Source organism: Mesoplodon bidens (assembly GCF_964165515.1).
Source record: "Mesoplodon bidens genome assembly, chromosome: 19".
Taxonomy (NCBI): Eukaryota; Metazoa; Chordata; class Mammalia; order Artiodactyla; family Ziphiidae; genus Mesoplodon; species Mesoplodon bidens.
Window position 1 is genome coordinate 9,089,829 of NC_138179.1, and position 22,894 is coordinate 9,112,722.

The window sequence follows — 22,894 nt, forward strand, 5'->3', positions numbered from 1 at the left end:
CGTGAAGCAACTAAGCCCGTGCACCACAACTACTGAGCCTGCACTCTAGAGCCCACGAGCCACAACTACTGAGCCCACGTGCCACAACTACTGAAGCCTGCATGCCTAGAGCCCATGCTCCACAACAAGAGAAGCCACCACAACGAGAAGCCCGTGCACAAGGAAGACTAGCCTCCGCTCGCCGCAACTAGAGAAAGCCCGCACACAGCAATGAAGACCCAACGCAGCCAAAATTAAATTAATTAAAAAAATTAATTAATTAAAATTTTTTTTAAATTTAAAAGTATTTGTATACCAAACTACAAAGAGCCACTTCAGATACAGGAAAAATAAATATTGGATGAGGTAAAGTTTATAAAGTCTTTCAGTACTCAGGACATAGCAAGTAACTAGAAATGGCAGATAGTCATTTCCACTGGGAGGAAGGCTCAGAAACTGCACTTCAGCAGCTAAGCAGCTGAAGGGGAGCCTGTGGGGATATTTGGAGACAAGCAATGGCAGCCACATTACAGAGCCTGGACGTCTTCTCTTTTCCTTGCCTGAGTGACTTCATCCATACCTTTGCCTTTACCTGCTCATTTTGCAAATATTTATCCAGGATGCACTTCTGGGCACTGAGGTTACAGAGAAGACACACATCCAAAGAAACAATTCTAATATGGTTATAGCATTTTAGCCCTGGCTTCTCCTCTGAGCTCTAAATTCATTTATGTCATTTCCACTCAGATTGCAAAACAGACATCTGAGACAGACCTTTCATTCCTCCTCCAAATTTGCCTGATGTCACCACATTGCTGAAGGCAAAACCCCAGAAAAACACTGCCTTAATCACTGTTACCCTTACCCTCAAGGTGCATTTTCATTTCTCCACATCTTTCTTAAGCACAATGAATGACTAAATTGGGGCTTAGAATTTTAATGAGGGCCTAACATCAATTGAAGAGGAAGGGTAATTTCCAGGTGCTTGAATGCTGTGTTTTTAATGAATAGATCCCAGTATTATGTGGGGCTGTTTTTCCACAACAGTACAACATTGATGACTCATATTCAGTTTGTTGACAGTCATGACGTCCAGATCTGGATAAATGCCCTAGCCAGACTCAAAAACTTTCAGTTTAGATGAGGAAGACATGAAGATAAGTCCTAAAGGTTTGAACCCATTTTCTGTTTGTGGAGGTGAAGGTGTTGTAAAGGTGTAGCTGAAACATCAATGTTCATAAACTACCTGTTGAACAACTGCTGGACGATTAATGATTTAAAGGCCAATTTTTATGTTTCTACTATCTATTCTCCACACAACTGCCAGAGTGATCCTTTTAAAACAAATCTGATTATTCCTTTGTTCTCAATCCTTCCATGGTATTCTATCACATTCTAATAAAATCTAAAGTCCCACATGGCTTACCAGATATACAGTCTGGCTTCTGCCTGTTACCCAACTTATTGCTTTAATTTGCTGTGCTCCAGCCTCACTGCTCTCCTTGCTTCTTCTCCAACATGCCAAGCAGTCAGGGCTATTTTAATTGCCATTTCTTTTCTCCTGGAACAGTTTCTCTCTAGAAATCCATACAGTTGCCTCCCTCATTTAATGATTAGATTTCTGCTTACAATTAAGAGGACTTCCTTGTCTACCCCATCTAATAAAGCACCCCCTTTCTCCTAATTTTTTTTAAAGCTTGCCACATTACTGGGCATTAGCTATTATTTAGTAATATATTATGTGTATTGCTTAATGTCAATCTCCCCCCTTATTATGAGACAGAGACTTTGTTTTATTTACAGCTTAACTCCCAGCACCTAGAACACTCTTCTCATCAAATATTTGATAAATGAATAGATTTTCAAAATACATCAAATGTAAAACTACTCTAAGTTTATTGACATGAAGCATAGAAAAATATCTAGAAGAATGTATAGCAAAATGTTAATTATCATGGTGGGAGCTGGTTTTCACATTATTTTTGCTCATGCAAATATTCTAACCTTTTTTTTTTTTTTTTAGTATGAACCTGTATGACTCAGATACTAAAAAATGAGTAAAGAGGCCACACAGGCATAAAGTGTAAATGAATTCTATAAGAGGTTGGGCAAATTTATGAAAGAAAGACTTCTAAATAGATGTATTAGCATGATGGTTAAGCTAAACTGCTGTTTGAATCCCCTTCCCCAACACGGTCTAGCAGTGTGATCCCAAGTTGTTCACAAGGCAGAGTCTAAAGGTTTTCACCTGGAAAATGGGGACGATAATAATTAGTGTCTACAACCCATGAGGTTGTATTTGAAGATGAAACGGGACCACGTATGTAACCCCCTTTGTACAATGCCTGGCATGCAGAAAATACTCGACAAATGGCAGCTATTATAATAGTTAGTAGTAACAAGAGATGTTGGGACATACCTAGCCCTCAAGATTGACATCAGAGTGGACCACCACATCCTCTCATCATTGCGCCTCAATCTGGGCCCCTGAAGCCCAAAGAGGGGATGGTTCTTTCCAAAGAAGATAATTTCGACGTTCCAGAAGCATCTGAATCAAACGTACCCTGTGAACCCTTAAACCATTCAGGAAGTCTGGTTAATCCAAGAGCAGCATTGCAAGACCCGGCTTCGAAAGGCGACCACCGCTCGCCGTCCTTGGGCCCAGTCCCTTAGCCTCGATTTTGTTCGAGGCTGCAACAGAGGTGAGGGGTGGGAATGTTAGAAAACACAAAAGCGGGGCAGTACCGGCCCGCTCCAGCTCACCGCACTCTAGAGCGGCTCAAACGGCACCACGCACCGGCAAGCCTGCGGCAACCAGCAACGCGCCCCCAGGGAAAAATGATTACTGGTCCGACTCAAAACTCAGACACGCTGCACAAGGGCCCAGCCTCCAAGGCCTCTGCCAGAGGCCAGACGCTAGCGCACGGCTAGGGCCGGGTCGGGGACGGAGGGAGGGGCGGCCGTGGATGCGCAGCACGCGACGAGGCCGCGACGGCCGGGGCGGGGACGGGGCGGGGACGGGGCGGAGGCGGCGAGCGCGCGGCCCGCTCGCGCCTGCGCCGCGCGAGAGCGAGCACGCAAGCCCAGGGCGCGCGCGCCGCTGGCGTTTCCTCGGCGCGGAGGAGGGGAGCGAAGTGAGGTGAGGCACGAGGCGCTGCGGGGTGGGCGGCGGCGGGGCGCGAGCCCCTGTCTCGGGACAAGGGGGAGGCGGGGATCGTGAGGTGCGGCGGGGTTGGGGGCGGACTGCGGGCCCCGGCGGCGTCGGCGGCGAGGAGGGCAAGGGCGGCGAGGGGGGCGGGCCACGGCGCGCTGTGGGGGAGGGCGGCGTGGGGCGGGCCTGAGCCCTGAGGCCCCGCCCCTCCGCGGGCTGACGCGCCCCGCCCCCTGGGCGGCCCCGCTGGGTCCCAGCCTGGCTATTCCTGTCTCTGCTGCAAGGGAACACGAAATCCCGCTCTTAGCAGACCCTGGTTGACGTTACCCCTTGTTTTCAAGTAGGCCTTCCAAGTAGATATTTCGGGTCTGTTTTAGAGGTGAGGTGGTCTGAGGCTCCAGTAGCATGACTTGCCCGAGATCACACGGTTAATAAGGAACGAAGTGAGGCTTCGAATCTTGTCCGCAAAACTCCCAAGCGTGTGCCTGTCCTCCGCACCACATCGAATGCTCTTCACGTTCCTTCCCTCCTCCTCCCAGTAACTTCTTGGAATTTGGCAGATGTTAATGTGGAACTAGCATCCATCCTTTCGTGGATGGATGCTAGTTCCACATTAGCGTCAGAAATGTCTCTTGTGTGAAGAAAGAGGAAAAAAGATTCCGCTTATTGCAATATTGCTCTTACAACGTGGAGTGTTTGAGACTGTATACATCCTTTACTTGACCATTTCTACTAACCTCTGTTGAAGTGACGCTGCTGTTCACTAACTGTAAGACATTGTGCAAGTGACAGTCTTTCAGAGGTTCCTTTCCGTTCTTAAAAAAGCAGCATGCCTCAGAAGGTTGGAAGGATTCAGAGGCAATCCACATACAGTGATACCACAGTACCTGGCATATGAAAAATATTCAGTAAATGTTGGCCATTATTTCATTATTGAGTGCATAATACCCCTTACTAAGCGCACTTTTCTTCAAACTCATTTTCCTGGGACCAGAGCAGAGGGATAACCACTCCAGTTCATCCTGGAAAAGACAAGTTCATTGACAGTTTTATGTGAGTGTCCCATACAGTTAACGATGAATTATTCCCCAAGCTAAAACTATCAGGTGCAAGAAGTCACTGCAGGGGAACTAAAGATGAACTAACCTTTTTGTAGAATTAACATTTATTTGTCTATTACATTTGTGTTTATTGAGTTCTTTCCTCTTGGTACTGTGCTTGGTACTTTAAGACATACAAATTTGTATTTGATATAGTCCCTGCTTTCATTTAGTCTAGAAATGGGGAAAATATGCATTCAGAAGTGATTCTCACAAAGTGGAATGTGAAAAATGCCAAAAAAAGAGATAGATAAAAAGATATGGGAGTACAGAGGGAGGGGGGATGTTTTCATGGCTTAGTGTGAAATATGAGTTCATTTATGTCTTCAAAAAGATAACTTTATATATAGTACATACCTATTAAATAGCTGTTCAAAGAATAAATTAGTGAACAAAATGTACGTTGTAATAGATAGGATTCCTTAGTTTTCTAGTAAATAGACGTTCATTCAGATTAAAGTATTACTGGAAAGATAGAGAAATGAGAAAAAACAAACAAACAAACCTAAACCATCGGGCTACCCTTGGGGATGGGAATCTCAAGAGCCAGATCTCTTGGACCAGATTCTTTGGCTAGTGGATGAACTCTAATCTGCCCTCTCTCCTTGGATACCTTACTCAAGATTCAGCTTTCGGTAAGAACAGATCTGGTTGCTTTAGCTGCTGTGGGGCTGGGGGGTGGAGTATGGGGATTTGCAACCCCACGAAAGCCATATGAAATGTGGGAGAGTCAGTTTCCCAAAGGAAGGAGGGCTAAGGAGAAAAGTGAGGCCTGGCAGAGAAAATCAGTTGTTGTTTATTAGAGATATGTAGCCTTTGTAGAGGGCTTACCATGGGCCTGGCACTATGGTACATTATCTATGTGGATTTTGATATTTAATCTTCAACAACTCTAGAAGGTAGATATGATTGTATCATATCCATTTTACAGAGGAGGGAACAAGCTTGTAGAGATAAACTAATTTGCTTAGCCTTACAAAGCTAGGATGTGGTACAGTTGAGTAAGTTGCATTATGTTCTCTTTATCTTGTCCCTTTAAAGTATTCCTCATCCATGTGCCACTTTTGTTTGTTTATAGGGGGGGTCGTCAGCTTTGGTGTCTGCATTGGCCAGTTCTGAAATCTCCTTGAAGGAGCCCTACATTGAGGAAGATCAAAGCAGCAGTCTTTGCCAACTGGGGAATGGACCGTTTGAGTTCCTTTAGCAGTAAGTACCATGGGAACAAGTCCCAGGTGAATATTAATAGCAAACTGAAGTGGAAGTTGATCAAAGAAGAAAAATAAGCACTTTGAAGATGAAGCCATGTGAATCTGATCCTAAAGGAATGAGTATCAAATCAGAATAAAATCAACCACTACTACTGAACACATGATACAAAACTGAGCACATGACACTCAAGGTCTTATAAGAAAATTAAGCTCAGGTGGGCCATGCATAATATGATTAACCTGTAGTTCGACTTTAAAAAGCAGTTGAATTTCTCTTTAGAATCAATAACATATTTCAGGCGCCTTGGTAAGAAATAATGTCAGTGGTAGAATAAAGGAAATGCTCCTGCCCCTGCTTTTTTGGCACTTGTATTCTAAGAGTAAACTATAGTACAGTAATAGTGCAGAGATTTATGGCGTACATGTGAAGTAAATCCAGGCAGCCACAACTATGGAGGAAAAAATACACTTTTTCTTTTCTTCTGAAGATAAGAGATTTGGCAGAAATAGAAATCCATTGTTAGACGTTAGTAGTGTCCCAGTGAGAAGAATCAGAAAGTCACTTTTGGGGTGTTTCCTCCTCAGCAGTTTCTTCCTCCCTCCCTTCCTTCCTTCCTTCCATTTACTTATTTTGCTTTTGGCTATGCCAGATCTTAGTTGCAGCACATGGGACCTTTCAGTTGCGGGACGCACACTCTTTGTTGTGGCATGCATGTGGGATCTAGTTACCTGACCAGGGATTGAACCCGGGCCCCCTGCATTGGGAGCGCCGAGTCTTACCCACTGGACCACCAGGGAAGTCCCTCAGTAGTTTCTTAAAGGGGCTCTAATTTACTCTCTCATCAGGCTCCCTATATATATTTAGGACAGAATGGAGCCTTCCAATACATCTAGTTCAGATCTTTCATTTTTCACACAGAAAAGGAGCCTAAATGAATTATCCCCATGCTGGGAGTGTAAACTGAAACCACTCTCTCCCCCTTTTCAAAATAATTAAAAATTAAAAAAAATTTTTTTTTGAATATTTTTAAGTTAAACTTTAAAATTTTTATTTGGAAATAATTTCAAACTTACAGGAAAGTTTGAAGAATAAGAATAGTACAAAGAATATCCATACACCTTTTTTTTTTTTTTTTTTTTGCAGTACGCGGGCCTCTCACTGTTGTGGCCTCTCCCGTTGTGGAGCACAGGCTCCAGACATGCAGGCTCAGCGGCCATGGCTCACGAGCCCAGCTGCTCCGCGGCATGTGGGATCTTCCCAGACCGGGGCACGAACCCGTGTGCCCTGCACCGGCAGGCGGACTCTCAACCACTGCGCCACCAGGGAAGTCCCATACACCTTTTGTAAACCTTTTACTCTATTTTCATAGTTCTCTATCTATAAATATACATATTTATTCACATATATATGTATTTATAAGTAGATATACATACCCCATATTTTTTTTTCAGAATCTTTTGAGGGCTTAGGGACATACCTCATGGCCCCTAAGTACTTTAGTGTTTATTTCCTGAGACTAGGGATATTCTCTTCTAACTTCAGTACATTCTAGCCTCAGTAGAGTTGCCAACTTTAGTAAGTATAACACTGATAAAATACTTTCATCTAACCTGCCATCTGTATTCCAGTTTTGTCAGCTGACTCACTAATGTCCTTGGCGATGTTTTTTTTCCTTCCCATACAGGATACAGTCAGGGTTCAGGTCTTGCATTAAGTTACTGTGTCTCTTTAGCCTCCTTTAAACTGAAACATGTCCACAACCTTTGTCTTTAGTGATTGACACTTCTGAAGAATGCAGCCACTTTCTCCCCTTTTTAAAACGAGAGGCGCCTCATTTTGGGTTTGTCTGGTCTTGCTCTATTCCTCATTAGCGATGTTAATTTTGAAAACCCAGTCAAGGTGTGCGTTTGAGTTCTTCACTGTTTAATGTCTATTTTTTCTCTTGCGTCTAATAAGCGACCCATAAGGAGACACTTTGAGACCATAAAATATCCTGTTCCTCATCAGAATTTCTCCCTAGTTAGCATCCATTGATGATTTTTGCCTCATCCAGTCTTTACTACGATGGCCGCGAAATGATTTTTTCCCCCGCATCCAGCACTCTCTCCATATTTACTAGTTAGCACTTAGCATTCTGCTATAATCAAGAGACCTCCTGTTTTGCTTATTTATTATAAGTATGCACGCATGAATTCCTTTATTTTCAGTGGTTTATAATTCATTATCATACTTACTTTGGTTCTCAGATTGTCCTAATTTGACCACTGTGAGCCCCTTCAAGCTGGCTCTTGCAACCTTGTGACATGCCCCATCGCTTTTTTGAGCATCTCCTTACATTTTGGCATGGCTACGTGTTCGAGGTGCATCTTCTACCTCCCATGCCCCAGCCCTAGAATCAGCCACTTCTCTGAGGAGCCCTTGGTCCTTTTAGAAAGGAATGACATTAGAGACCAAGATATGGCCATTGCTTATTTCTACTAGAGTATCTTGGCATCTGGGCCTTTTTGGCCCACAGCGCTGGGAAATACATGGTAGGTATACACTACGTACATATATACCAGTATATGTACATAGTTGCATATACATGCATATATCCATAGATGCACTTTCTTAGAAATCATGAGTTCACACTGATAACCTCCAGTTCACCTTCCTAGGCTCTTTTCTTGACCCCCCACCCCCACCACGTTCCTTATTTGTGTGTCCTTTACTCAGTGAAAACCCTGGCTCCCAGCGTTAGCACTATTATTCATTTGCTCAGTCTTTTAATACATCCAGAATTACTTCAGAATTGCTCTGTGCATACCACTACATAACACAGACCCACTTCAACAAGTTCAGGATTTGTTTGCAATTCTCTGCATCACCCAAGACTGAAGGTCTGTTGTTAAATGTTCATAAGTTACCTGGATTGGTTCTTTTTTTCCCCCTCCTCATTGTGGCCATGGTATTCCTTTGAAATACATTTGGGTTCATCTGTTCGTTCTGCTTTCAGTTTTCCCTTCCCATATTTAGTGGTTTAATTTTCTAATTTGTAGAACATAAGTATGCTCCCAAAAGTCAAAGCTATGCAAAAAGGTATATTTGGAGAATTGTTGCTCCTTCCTAGGTCTCTTCCACTCCGTTCCATTCTCCCTCCAACCCTTTGTAGGTATCCAACTTCATTGTTTTCTGATTTATCTGTCCTTTATTTCTTTATGCAAAGACAGACAGACGTGTATATGTTTTTGCTTTTGTTTTCCCTAATTTTTTCCTGAAAAGGTAGCATACTGTGTATGCTCTTTTGCACCTTGTTTTTTTTTTTTTTTTTTTGCGGTACACGGGCTTCTCACTGCCGTGGCCTCTCCCGTTGCAGAGCACAGGCTCCGGACGCGCAGGCTCAGCGGCCATGGCTCACGGGCCCAGCTGCTCCGTGGCATGTGGGATCTTCCCAGACTGGGGCACGAACCCGTGTCCCCTGCATCAGCAGGCGGACTCTCAACCACTGCGCCACCAGGGAAGCCCCTGCACCTTGTTTTTTTCACTTAATTGTATCTCCTGGAAATACGATGCTGCTTTATAGAGATTGTTATTTTTTTATAGTTGCATAGTACTCCATTATGTGAATGTACCATAGTTTGTTCAACTACCGTCCAGTGCTTGGACATCAAAGTAGTATTTTGCAGTTAAAAAGAATGTTCTAATGCATAACTTTATATTGTTGGAAGTGTATATTCAGGATAAATTCCTAGAAGTGGGATTTCTAGGTCCAAAGATAAATGGATGCATTTATTTAGATACTGCTGAATTCCCTTCTATAGAAGTTGTGCCATTTTGCATTCCCATCAGCAGTATATGAGGATGCCTATTTCCCCACAGTCTTCTTGAGAAAGTATATTATCAAGCTTTTGAACTGTTGCCAATCTGATGGGTAAGAACTTATATCTCAGTGTAGATTTCTCTTATTATGAGTGAAGTTGAATGTCTTTTCATGTTTAAAGTCCATTTTATCTCTCTCTTTTTTTCCTAATTATCTCTTCGTGACTTTCACAGTAGGATTTTTGGTCTTTTATTTTCCTCTCAATTTTTAAAAGTTCTTTCTATATTAAAGATGTTAGCCCTTTATGATATGTTTACAAGTATTTTCTTCTAGTTTATTTGCTTTTTTAACTTTGCTTATGGTGTTTTTCACCAAAAAAGAGCTTTTTGTTTGTTTTGTTTAGTCAAATTTATTACTCTTTTATTGCCTCTGAAGTTTGAATGATGGTAAAAAGTCTTTCCCTCCTCCTAGGTTACAGAAAAGTTGTGGAATCCTTTGTGAAGGACACTTTGGCTATGTGTATCAGAAACCCTCTGTACACGCAACAGTTCTAGTTCTAGGAAAATAGAAATCCCGAGGAACAAATTGTGAACTGTTATGTGTACAGGAACGTTGATCTCAGCATTTTTTATAATAGTGAAAAATTGGAAACAACTTAAATATCCACCAATAGGAAACTGGTTAGATTAGTGGTTCTCAATCTTATGAGACCCAGTGATTTCTTTTTATAATGTTTTTAAAGCCCCTTTTACTATTTGGAAATGAAATACATAGATAATATAACATATCTATGCCCATGATTTCAAAGAAATAAAAATAATGCCCTAGGACTTCCCTGGTGGCACAGTGGTTAAGAAATCTGCCTGCGAATGCAGGAGACACGGGTTCAGTTCCTGGTCCGGGAAGATCTCAAATGCCATGGAGCAACTAAGCCCGTGCGCCACAATTACTGAGCCCATGCTGTAAGCCCGCGAGCCACAACCACTGAAGCCCGAGCACCTAGAGCCTGTGCTCCGCAACAAGAGAAGCCATCTCAATGAGAAACCTGCACACCACAACGAAGAGTAGCCCCCACTCGCCACAACGAGAGAAAGCCTGTGCACAGCAATGAAGACCTGACACAGCCATAAATAAATTAATTAATTAATTAAAAGATAATAATAGGGCTTCCCTGGTGGCGCAATGGTTGAGAGTCCGCCTGCCGATGCAGGGGACACGGGTTCATGCCCCCGTCCGGGAAGATCCCACATGCCGCGGAGCGGCTGGGCCCGTAAGCCATGGCCCCGCTGAGCCTGCGCGTCCGGGGCCTGTGCCCCGCAGCGGGAGAGGCCACAACAGTGAGAGGCCCACGTACCGCAAAAAAAAAAAAAAAAAAAAAAAAGATAATAATAATGCCCTAACTATACTATAAAAGATAAATAAAAGAGAAGTAATTTGTAATAAATAATGTAATTTATAATAATATGTATCAATATGTTTAGACATTACAGTGGAAAACATAATGCCTTTAGTCAGATGCTTGTACCCATAAGTCAAATCACTGCATATTACAACTACAAATGCACAGTGATTCACGTGTGTTGTATTGGTGATGACTCAAATACCACAAGCTTGAATAACTCTTAGTAAAGTTTTGAACAAAACAAGGTAGAATCTCCTCTTGGCGTAATGCAGTTGCCTTCCTGGAAAATTCAATACATGTTAAAACTGTCAAAAACATTTTGTTTTATTTAGTATGGAATTATGTTCCAGGTCATGTAATTATGAGCAAGTTTTCACCTACTTGAATGTCTGGTGGGACATTTGAAAGTTGTGCAGGAGACTGGCCAATTCTTTGTTGTGTAGGAATATCTTGAGTGTTGAAGGATATCTAGCATGCCTGATCCCAGCCTGCTAAGTGCCAGTAGTGCTCCCTAGTCATTGTGGCAACAAAAAAGCATCTCCTCAGTTGTCCATAATGCCTTCCTAGGAGGCAGTTGAAAACCATTAGGTTAGATTAAATAGATAAAATGGACTATTATTCATCCATTAAAAACAGTGAGGAAGATCTATGTGTACCATCATGAAAGATGTTGACAATATATTATCAAGTGAAAAAACAGGCTATAAAATGTGTGGTATCCCACTTTTGTTAAAATATACACTCATGTACATAGAAGAAGGGCTGGAAATCAGCATGTTGATAGAGGATGACTTATACTTTTTATTGTCTAAAATTTTTGAAACCATAAATTGGATTTTTATAAAATAATTTAATCTTTTTTTTAACATCTTTATTGGAGTATAATTGCTTTACAGTGGTGTGTTAGTTTCTGCTTTATAACAAAGTGAATCAGCTATACATATACATATATCCCCATATCTCCTCCTTCTTGTGTCTCCCTCCCATCCTCCCTATCCCACCCCTCTAGGTGGTCACAAAGCACCGAGCTGATCTCCCTGTGCTATGCAACTGCTTCCCACTAGCTAGCTATTTTACATGTGGTAGTGTATTTTGTCCATATTACTCTCTCACTTCATCCCACCTTACCCTTGCCCCTCCCCGTGTACTCAAGTCCATTCTCTACGTCTGTGTCTTTATTCCTGTCCTGCCCCTAGGTTCTTCAGAACCTTTTTTTTTTTTTTTTAGATTCTATATGTGTTAGCATACAGTATTTTTCTCTTTCTGACTTAGTTCACTCTGTATGACAGACTCTAGGTCCATCCACCTCACTACAAATAACTCACTTTCGTTACTTTTTATGGCTGAGTAATTCCATTGTATATATGTGCCACATCTTTATCCATTCATCTATCGATGGACACTTAGGTTGCTTCCATGTCCTGGCTATTGTAAGGAGAGCTGCAGTGAACATTGTGGTACATGACTCTTTTTGAATTACGGTTTTCTCAGGGTATATGCCCAGTAGTGGGATTGCTGGGTCATATGGTAGTTCTATTTTTAGTTTTTTAAGGAAATTCCATACTGTTCTCCATAGTGGCTGTATCAATTTACATTCCCACCAACAGTGCAGGAGGGTTCCCTTTTCTACACACCCTATCCAGCATTTATTGTTTGTAGATTTTTTGATGATGGGCATTCTGACTGGTGTGAGGTGGTACCTCATTGTAGTTTTGATTTGCATTTCTCTAAAAAACAATTACTTCTTGACATGAGGGTTTAAAAACTCTTTAGGTCAGTCATTGGCCAATTTTTTGTTGTTATTGTTGTTGAAGAAAGTTTGAGGAAAGAAAAGCAAGCTCATATCATTAAAAGAAAAGGATGTTAGGGCTTCCCTGGTGGCGCAGTGGTTGAGAGTCCGCCTGCCGATTCAAGGGACACGGGTTCATGCCCCGGTCTGGGAAGATCCCACATGCCGTGGAGCGGCTGGGCCCGTGAGCCATGGCCGCTGAGCCTGTGCGTCCGGAGTTTGTGCTCCACAACGGGAGAGGCCACAACAGTGAGAGGCCCGTGTACCACAAAAAAAAAAAAAAAAAAGGATATGAGAAAGAAGGTAATTTGGTAAAAATTGACATTTAATATAAAATAATTTTTGTTCTTCCATGTCAAAATTTTAAATGGGAGAAGTGGGGTAGTTGCTGTTCCACATGTTTATTTTGAAGCTGCTGCCAGAAAGATTACCTTTCTTTCCTCTGTCATTTTTTTCTCCAGGTGTTCATTTAGAAGCAAAAGAAAAGAACAATATCACCACTTACAGGAGGGAAAGGTGCCTTGAAGAGTGTTTCTTGGACTTTAGGAAGGAAAATGCTATTGCAGAATGTGAGAAATTCTGCCCCAGGCCAAACAGATTAAATCCCTTCTCTACCTTCAGAGCCTGTTTTCTTAGACTTCTGTTGATCACAGAGAACAACTCTGCTAGGTTGCCCTGACTCAAGAGTGGCAGAGTTTGGGGCAACCAGGGACACCACATCTGTATTTTTATGACTTTAGAGAGTTTGGATTATACTCCTTGCCTTAATATTGCAGAGACAGTACTGTCATTAGAACTGGAGGAAGGTCTGCTCCGTTCTCTGCTTACTGTGGGAGAAAGGGAGGGAGCTGTCCTGGGTGTAACTCCCAAATCAAATATAAAGTAGTACATCCCAAGACATGTTTAAAGGGTTTTTCTTTACCAACTTTTTATTATGAAAAATGTCGAACTTATAGAAAGTTGAAAGAACAGTACAGCAATTATTGCCCATTACCCAGACCCAGCAGTTATTAACATTTTGTCAGATTGGCTTTATCTATAACTATATATGTGTTATGTAGGTATGTGACATTATTTTCCCCTGGGAAAATAAATTGTGGGCATTATGAAACTTCCAGTTAAAACTTGTGTTTGTAAATTTCTCTGCAGGGGCAGTATCTACTTAAATGCTATTTAAAATAGTAGATACACTGCAGGTAGGAACAAAGCTGCCCTGAAATAAAAAGGAACATAATTTTTGTTTTTTCTTATTTGGAATGAGCTCATCTTGTCTCCATGAACTTTTCAGCACAGCTTACTACCTTGTGTAATCATTTGCAGATTTTCACCTTCTCGCATTTAAGATAATCATAAGGTGTTTTGAAGCTATTATATTTTTCTTTTTCTTATAGATGATCCCTCTGATAAGCCGCCTTGCCGCGGCTGCTCCTCCTACCTCATGGAACCTTATATCAAGTGTGCTGAATGTGGGCCACCTCCTTTTTTCCTGTGCTTACAGGTAACTCTTTAAGGGGAGGCTTGCCTAGTTTTATGGATATAGTAAATTCAGAGATGACTATCAATTGCTCAGAGGACCATAACTTATTAAGTCTATTTTTTTCCAGTCAATATTGAATTACACATTTTACCAGTGAAAAATTGGAGAACAGAGCAGGATGGATGAGATAGACTGTTGAATATTCCACTTCCCTGTATCAACCTAATGCTGTTTTTACCAGTAAATTTCAAGTATTGGGACTACAGGAAATAGAATTGGAGGATTATTCCTTTTGATAGCACCTATGACACTGTTTTTTGTCTTACTGAAGAGTGATGTTTGGGCAGGTGACAAACCAGGGAACAAACTATTTCGTCGATGATGGTGGTAATAGCAATACTAATGATAAGTGCTGGGCTTCCCTGGTGGCGCAGTGGTTAAGAATCCACCTGCCAATGCAGGGGACATGGGTTTGGGCCCTGGTTCTGGAAGATCCCACATGCCGCAGAGCAACTAAGCCCGTGCGCCACAACTACTGGGCCTGCACTCTAGAACCCGCTAGCCACAACTACTGAGCCCGTGTGCCACAACTACTGAAGCCCATGCACCTAGAGCCCGTGCTCTGCAACAAGAGAAGCCACTGCAATGAGAAGCCCGCACACCACAACAAAGAGTAGCCCCCACTCACCGCAACTAGAGAAAGCCTGTGTGCAGCAACGAAGACCCAACGCAGCCAAAAATAAATTTTTTAAAAATTGTTTAAAAAAATACTAATGATAAATGCTTACTCTGTGCCAGGCACTATCTTGAGTACTTGGCATGAATTAACCCTTAAATCATAACTACAACCCTAGGAAGTAACTATGATTAGTATCCCTGTATTATAAAGGAAACTCAGGCAAAGAGAGGTTAAATAATTGGCTCAGGGTCACACAGCAAATACCATATTTTATCAGATCCAAGATGCTATTGATTAAAAGAAACATCCCAATTTCAGAAATGTTAAAGTGTAAAAATGGCTGATGGAAGTTGTAATATACTTTTTATTATAAGATGAATCCACATTTCAGAGTTTTAAAATATGAAATAATACATGTCTTAGAATTGCTGAAATAAGCTAAGAGCCAGGATTCAAATTTAGGCAGTCTGCTTCCAGGGCTTATGCTTTTATAAAAGGAGGAGTTGTCCTAGGAAAAAGTCTTTTTTTCAGATCATTGTTTTTCTCTATGAGGGCCATTGAAAGGCTTCGACCATGAACTTAACCTTCCTGTTGTGGCTGCAGACAAGACTAAATGAATTCTTAAAAACTCATCACAAGAGTAAAATACCCCCAAGCCATCTTTTATCCTTTAAGAAAGCATTTCAAAATGTAGCTTTTTGGTAACTTAATTTTCTTTTCTTTTGCAGTGTTTCACTCGAGGATTTGAGTACAAGAAACATCAAAGTGATCATACTTACGAAATAATGGTAATGATAAGTTGTAGGAATTTCCCTTCATTTTCAAGTATTATACTGGGAATTAGTCTTTTTTTTTTCTTCATCTGCAAGTATCTCACTTTTCTTTCGCCCACTTCTGGATTAGGTAATCATTGTGTAATAAGCTTTTTAGGGTTTTATGGATCTTCTAAGGCATGTAAGTCCAAAAAATCATTTTATATACTCAGATTTTTGGTTTAAATTAGAAGGAATTTAAAGGAAGTGCTTTTTGAGATTTACTAATATAAGGATCAGAGGTTTGTGGTTTTCTAAGTTCATTGACAAACATGTAGTAAATGTGTTGTCGCTGTGTTTGGCTAATGGTATTTTTATGTGTTTTTTGTGGGCAGTGGTGATATTTATATCTGGCACTCCACCTCCCCAGCCTTGGGGAAATTAGTTACCCTTGGAGAGTTAAGTTGTAAAATGGATGTAGGGTGAATAACATAGTAATATACAAAATCATTTTGAAGAGGTAGACTGACTTATAGGCCAGAAAAAGACTGGGCTGTAATTTGATTGTTTGCCACCTCTAAAGAAGGAATGAGAGGCAGATGTTGGTAGTGTCCTTCCAATATCTAGCCAGAGGAACAGGCACTTTAATAAGCCAAAGTGAATATCTGGTATGCTTGACAGGTGTATATACAGTACCTTTGTCAGTTATCAAAGCCTAACTCCTAGTTCACCAAGTAGTTTTCTTACATTTGGCCTCCCATGTTGTTTTTCTTACAAGAAGGAATGCTGGTTGGGCATCTACTTGACAGTAATTTCACATGATGGGTTAATCCATTGATACATGTGTTAGTTTTCTCTTGCTGCCATAACAACTTAACCAAAAATGAGGAGCTTAAGACAGCACAAATTTATCATCTCACAATTCTGTTGGTCAGAAGACCATTAGACTCAGTGGTTTGCTCCAGATTCTGTAAGGCTGAAATGAAAGTGTTGACCTGTCTGGATTTTTATCTGGAAACCCTGCGGGAGAATCCACTTGCAGTCTACTTCCATTCTCATTCAAGTTGTTGACAGAATTCACTGCCGGGAGGTTGTAGGACTGATGCTACTTTTTCCTTATTAGTTGTTGGCCAGGGCTTACTCTTAGTCTCTGGAGGTTCCTGGCCCCCATTCTCAATATTCAAAGCCAGCAATGGCAGGGAGTCCTTGAGGGTTACTGATGAAATGCTTGGCATCTCTCTGACCTCTCCTGGTTCATCTCTCCTGTGCTGAATCTCTCTGACTCTTCTGCCTCTCTCTTCTACTTTTAAGGGCCCACCAGCATAATCTCCTTATTTTACAGTCAGTTGATTAGTACCTTAATCCCATTAGCATAGTCCCTTCACAGTAATATCTAGTTAGTGTTTGATTGCATAATCAGGGGACAGGAATCTTGGGGGCACTGGGGGACATCTTTAGAATTCTGTATACCGTAGCACTGTAGCATATCTACTTCAGTCTCTTAAAAGTTTAGAAAGGGTAACTCAGCATCTCCAAGTCTGATTATTTATGAAGTCTTATTTAAGTGAGTTTCTGGGCCTGTAATGCTGAGAGTCAGATCCTGGTCCATAATGAATTAGTCAAAGAAATGCTCCTTAGTAAGAGTTCTTGGCAGCCAGCTGTCTAGCCTTCCCCTGCCTCTTTCTAAACACCCTCAGTCTTCTAAGTAGTTTCTTCACTAATTATAAGATTTGGAATACATTTTTTAATATTAGACTTTGTTTTTTAGAGTTACAGGTTCACAGCAAAATTGAGTGGGAAGTACAGAAATCTCTCTGCCCCCACAAATGCGTAACCTCCCCAAGTAGCAACCTCCCCCACCAGAACTGTACCTACGTTATCAATGAGGAACCTACATTGACACCTCGTTATCACCCAAAGTCCATAGTTTACATTAGGGTTCACTCTTGGTGATATACATTCTATGGGTTTGTAGAAATATATAATGACGTGTACCCACCAGTATAGTATCATACAGAGTAGTTTCATGTTCCCAAAAATCTTCTGGTGTTCTGCCTGTTCATCCGTCCCTCCCCCCAGCCTCTGGTAACTACTGATCTTTTTACAATCTCCATGGTTTTGCTTTGTCCAAAATGTCATATAGTTGGAATCATACAGCGTGTAGCCTTTTCAGATTGGCTTCTTTCACCAAGTAATATGTATTTAAGTTTCCTCCATGTCTTTTCATGGCTTAATAGGTCATTTCTTTTTTAGCACTGAATAATATTCTGTTGTCTGGATGTACCGCAGTTTATTTATTCATCCACCTACTGAAGGACATCTTGGTTGCTTCCAAGTTTTGACAATTAAGAATAAAGCAGCTATAAATATCCATGTGCAGGTTTTTCTATTGATATAAGTTTTCAGCTCCTTTGGGTAAATACCAAGGAACATGGCTGCTGGATCACATGGTAAGAGTATGTTTAGTTTTGTAAGCAACTGTCAAACTGCCCAAAGTGGCTGTACCATTTTGTATTCCCACCAGCAATGAAAGAGAGTTCCTATTGCTCCACATCCTCGTCAGCATTTGGCGTTGTCAGTGTTCTGGATTTTGGCCATTCTGATAGGTATATAGCGCTGTCTTGTTGTTTTAACTTGCATTTCTCTGACAACATACGATGTGGAACATCTTTTCATATGAATAATTTTTTTCCCTTTTGTTAATTGCAGAATGAGTGAAGGGCTGGGGGAGAGTATGGTCAAAGCAGCTGTGGCTTTGAGTTCATTTCACCAGGGTTATCAGATCTTCAGAAAGTTGGCTTATTCTTCCTAAATTCACACAAGAATGCCTAGAACCAGAATACAAATTTATTCATTTGAATTGTGAAAATAATTCCTTAAAGGATAATTCAGTATAGTTTGGGTAGATTGAAGTTACCCACTGCCGGAAAGCTGACCGTGAGCTCTCGTCAGCTGTTCTGGGCACCATCCCTTCTGCATAATGCTGACGGCACGAAGTTTCACTCCACGTCCACCTAACTCTGCAGATTACTTCATCCTTCTCTCACATATTCGACACCCATAAAACACACTTCAGAATTCTGTCCTTTATTTTGTAGAGCTTTTGGAGGTTACTAATACTTTCTTTTTTCTGCTAGTCTTTATCTATTCCCAGATAAGGAAAAGAAGAATCTTTCCTTCCGTAGGAATAATGACCAAATTTTGCTTTTGTACTCACGAAGCCAGTAAAAACTTGCTTTTTTCTCTTTTTTTCTTTTTGCATATGAAGCCTCAGAAAACTTTAAATGGTTTTCAGTACTTTTGCCATCTCACAGTGCTGTATTTTTGGAAGTTACTCATGCTGTAGTGGGTGGTGCATTAATCAAGATTTCTGAGTTCTTTGCCTATTTTTGTCTTATAATTCTTAGAACCTTGAACAAGTCAAGGCACCTCTTTCAGCCACACCCTTTATACCAGTGATTCTTAAACTTTAGTGCATAAGAATCACCTGGGAGATTCTTAAAATTATAGATTCCTAGGCCTCACTGTTAGAAATTCTGGGTCGGTAGGGCCAAGATTGGGTCCAGAAATCGAATAATATTGATTCAACTTTAAGAAAAACTGACTTATGCCCATTTATTTTTTGGTGTAGAAAGTCTTTCTGGTTTATCTCACAGTAAAGTTGGTGAGGACTAATTAATATTCTAAAATACACTTTTAGAAATAACAGGCTTTTCAATTATGAGTTGTCATATTTACCTGTATTTATGGTACTTTCCAGATTGAGTGATTATTTTGAATTTAATACAGACAGAGAGACTCTGAAATTTCTCTTTCGGATCTCGTATCCGAAATATCTCATGTGAGGCATATTCCTAGTACGTGCTCAGATAAAATATATTGCTTATTAGTAATGTAATTTCACAGATCACAGATTTTTTTTGCCATTAACAAAAGATAGAACAATTTCTAAACGCCCATGTGATCCCATGTGATCCGAGGATGTCTTGTGTCACTTTTTTTTTTTAACTTAGTAAATTTCAAGCATATACTAAAATACAGAAAATGGTGTTTCAGTTATCTGTTGCCCCTAATAGCTGCCTCAAAACTTCATGGTTTAGGGACTTCCCTGGTGGCGCAGTGGTTAAGAATCCGCCTGCCAATGCAGGGGACACGGGTTCGAGCCCTGGTCTGGGGAGATCCCACATGCCATGGAGCAACTAAGCACGTGCGCCACAACTACTGAGCCCGTGCTCTAGAGCCCATGAGCCACAACTGCTGAGCCCACGTGCCGCAACTACTGAAGCCCGCGCATCTAGAGCCCGTGCTCCGCAACAAAGAGAAGCCACTGCAATGAGAAGCCCGCACACCGCAATGAAGAGTAGCCCCCACTCACCGCAACTAGAGAAAGCCCACGCACAGCAATGAAGACCCAACATAGCCAAAGATAAATTAATTAATTAATTAACAAACAAAACAAACAAGAAAGCTTCATGGCTTAAAATAACAACCATTTTATTATCTTTCACAGTTTTGTGGGTCAGGAATTCAGATTGGCACCATGAGAGTAGCTTTCATTGGTTCCACATGGTGTGCTGGGAATGGAAGTCCAAGGGGATTTTTTCACTTTTAGCACCTCAGAATGGCTTGAGTTGGTTGAAATGGAACACCTTAACTGCCTGAGGTCTTTGGTTCCTCTCCAGGTAGCCTTAGGGCCTCTCTCTCTCCATGTGGCTGCTCCACGTGGTCTTTCCAGAAAGGAGGCTAGAATTCTTACGTGGTGGTTCAGGGCTACCAAAGGCGAAACAGTAGAAGCTGCCAGGCCTTCTTAAGCAAGTCACAGGTTCAGCCCTTATTAAATGGGAAGGGACCACATGAAGATGTGAATTCTAGAAGTTCCTTGGGGGCCACCATTGTAATCAACTACCACATATAGTGTAATAAATTCCCATATACCTGTCACTGGTTCTTAAAATTACCAACTCATACCCTATCTTGTTTAATCTAAACCCGTACCCCTCCAGCTTATTTTGAAACAAATCCCCTAGATATCGTATCATTTCATCTGTAAATGTCTCATTAGGTCCCTCTAAAATTTTAAAGTAACAAAGGTCACTTTTCACATTTCTCCAATCATCTCAAAAAGCTTTAAAAAAAAAACTGCTCTCTTCTCCACACCTGAAACAATCACTATTCTGATTTTTATCACCATAGATCAGTTTTGCATATTCTAGAACTGCATACAAATGGATTCATTCCGTATGTACTCTTGTTTCTGGTTTCTTTCATTCAGCATGTTTTTGGGATTTATTCAAGTTGTATATAATAATAGTTCATTCTTTTTTGTTACTGAGTAATATTTCATGGTATGAATATAGCACAGTTTGTTTATCCATTCTCCTGTTGATAGAGACTGGACTTTGCCTAGTTTGGGGCTATTAAGAATAAAGCTGCTGTGAGGGACTTCCCTGGTGGTCCAGTGGTTGGGATTTCGCCTTCCAATACAGGGGTTCTCTTTGGAGAGCTAAGATCCAACATGCTTCAGGGCCAAAAAACCAAAACATAAAACAGCAGCCATATTGTAACAAATTCAATAAAGACTTTAAAAATGGCCCACATCAAAAAAAAAAAAAAAAGGGACTTCCCTGGTGGCACAGTGATTAAGAATCCTCCTGCCAGTGCAGGGTACACAGGTTTGAGCCCTGGTCCAGGAAGATCCCACATGCTGTGGAGCAAATAAGCCTGTGCGCCACAACTGCTGAGCCCACACTCTAGAGCCCGCGAGCCACAACTACTAAGCCCTCATGCCACAGCTACTGAAGCCCATGTGTCTAGAGCCTGTGCTCTGCAACAAGAGAAGCCACCGTGATGAGAAGCCCATGTACTGCAACGAAGAGTAGCCCCTGCTTGCCGCATCTAGAGAAAGCCCATGCAGCAATGAAGACCCAATGTAGCCAAAAAATAAATACATAAATTAGTTTTAAAAAAATACTTTAAGAAAGAAAAAAAGAATAAAGCTGCTTTGAACATTTTTGTATAAGGCTTTCTATGGACATATATTTTCATTTTTCTTGGGTAAACACTTAGGAGTGGAATTGCTGAGTCATAAAATAAATGATTATTTAACTTTTAAGAAACTGTCAAAAAGTTCCCTTAAATGGTTGTATCACTTTACACCTCAGCTAGCAGTGTATGAGAGTTCTGATTGCTCCACCTGCTTGCCAAGTTTTGTTGTTGTCATTTTCTTCATCCTCGTATTCTAGTGGGTATCATGAATGTGTAGTGGTATCATCATTTTTCTTTTACCTTTTACAGTGCTATTTGGAATTCAGATATGGTCCATACATTCCAATTGATTGCCTCATATATTTATCCTGTGGGTTCTCCCTCTCCTTCCCCTCCTTCCCTCACTCTTTCTCTTGTTTCATATAGTTTGTTTAAAAACCTGGGTTTATCTTATGGATGTTAGTGCAGTCTAGATTTTGCTGATTAACGTGTTCCTCTGATTTCTGTGTTTCCTACAAATTAGTAGTTAATATATACTGGCTATATTAGATTCATTCATGATCATTGTTTAGATCTTTTCTTCTGGAATTGCAAAATACATAGTTATCTTTCAGTTCTATCACTCCTTTTAATTTATGAGATTAAATAATTCTATAAAAAGAAATTTCATTATCTGTGTGGTCACCCTGAGGTAAAGTTTGTACAGAAGGGCAGGATAAATTATTTCCATTATTTACTAGTTTTGAAAGTATGAGTTGGTTCCCTGGCATCCTCTAGATATTTAGAAGGTTTAATGTGTTGTAATCCTTTGCAGTTCTTATTAATGCTCAGAATGTTCCATTTTTGGTCAGTGGGAGCCTCTACAAGTTGACCTCTGAATCCTTTTGACAGGACTCTTTTCATCTTTGAGAGTTTCTTTGCTCTCCAGTGTAATGAAATGTTCCAGTCTCATCTTGTACATTTCCTACCCAAACCTGGAATTGCCTTTTTCTTCAAGGAGCCCTGGTTCCTTTAGTGGGAAATTGTATTTAGAGACCACATACTGGGTGCTAGAAGTGTTCATTGCTACTGGGTTAGTCATTTTTTCTAGACCTTTTCATTGAACAGTGATAGGATTTTTTTTTAATTTCTTGTACAATTTTTAAAGGTTACACGTCATTTACAGTTACTACAAAATATTGGCCGTGTTTCCTGTGTTGTACAATACATCCTTGTAGCCTCTCTTACACCCAGTAGTTTGTACCTCCCACTCCTCCACCCCTGTATTGTGCCCCCCCCACTAGAATCACTAGTTCTCTATATAGGAAATTATTGTTTTAAGACAAATACAACATGAGTTCATACTAAAACTTTCTTGTTTTTAAATTTTATTTATTAATTTAATTTATTTTATTTTTTTGGCTGTGTTGGGTCTTCGTTGCTGCGCGCAGGCTTTCTCTAGCTACAGCGAGTGGGGGCTATTCTTTGTTGCAGTTCCTGGGCTTCTCATTGCAATGTCTTCTCTTGTTGTGGAGTATGAGCTCTAGGCACGCGGGCTTCAGCAGTTGTGGCACGCAGGCTTAGTAGTTGTGG

General features: G+C 40.9%; 1 protein-coding gene across 2 annotated transcripts in view; it reads left to right on the plus strand.

The window, feature by feature from the left end:
- The first annotated feature begins 3,061 nt into the window (after positions 1-3,061).
- The window catches only part of TADA2A (transcriptional adaptor 2A), a 48,103-nt gene continuing 28,270 nt past the window's right edge, over positions 3,062-22,894 (plus strand). For both annotated transcript variants that reach the window (XM_081219619.1, XM_081219620.1), the window contains exons 1-4: positions 3,062-3,118; positions 5,309-5,436; positions 13,821-13,927; positions 15,314-15,373. In XM_081219619.1, coding sequence (XP_081075745.1) covers positions 5,412-5,436; positions 13,821-13,927; positions 15,314-15,373 — 192 coding nt within the window. In that variant the 5' untranslated portion in view covers positions 3,062-3,118; positions 5,309-5,411. The remainder of the gene's footprint in view (positions 3,119-5,308; positions 5,437-13,820; positions 13,928-15,313; positions 15,374-22,894) is intronic.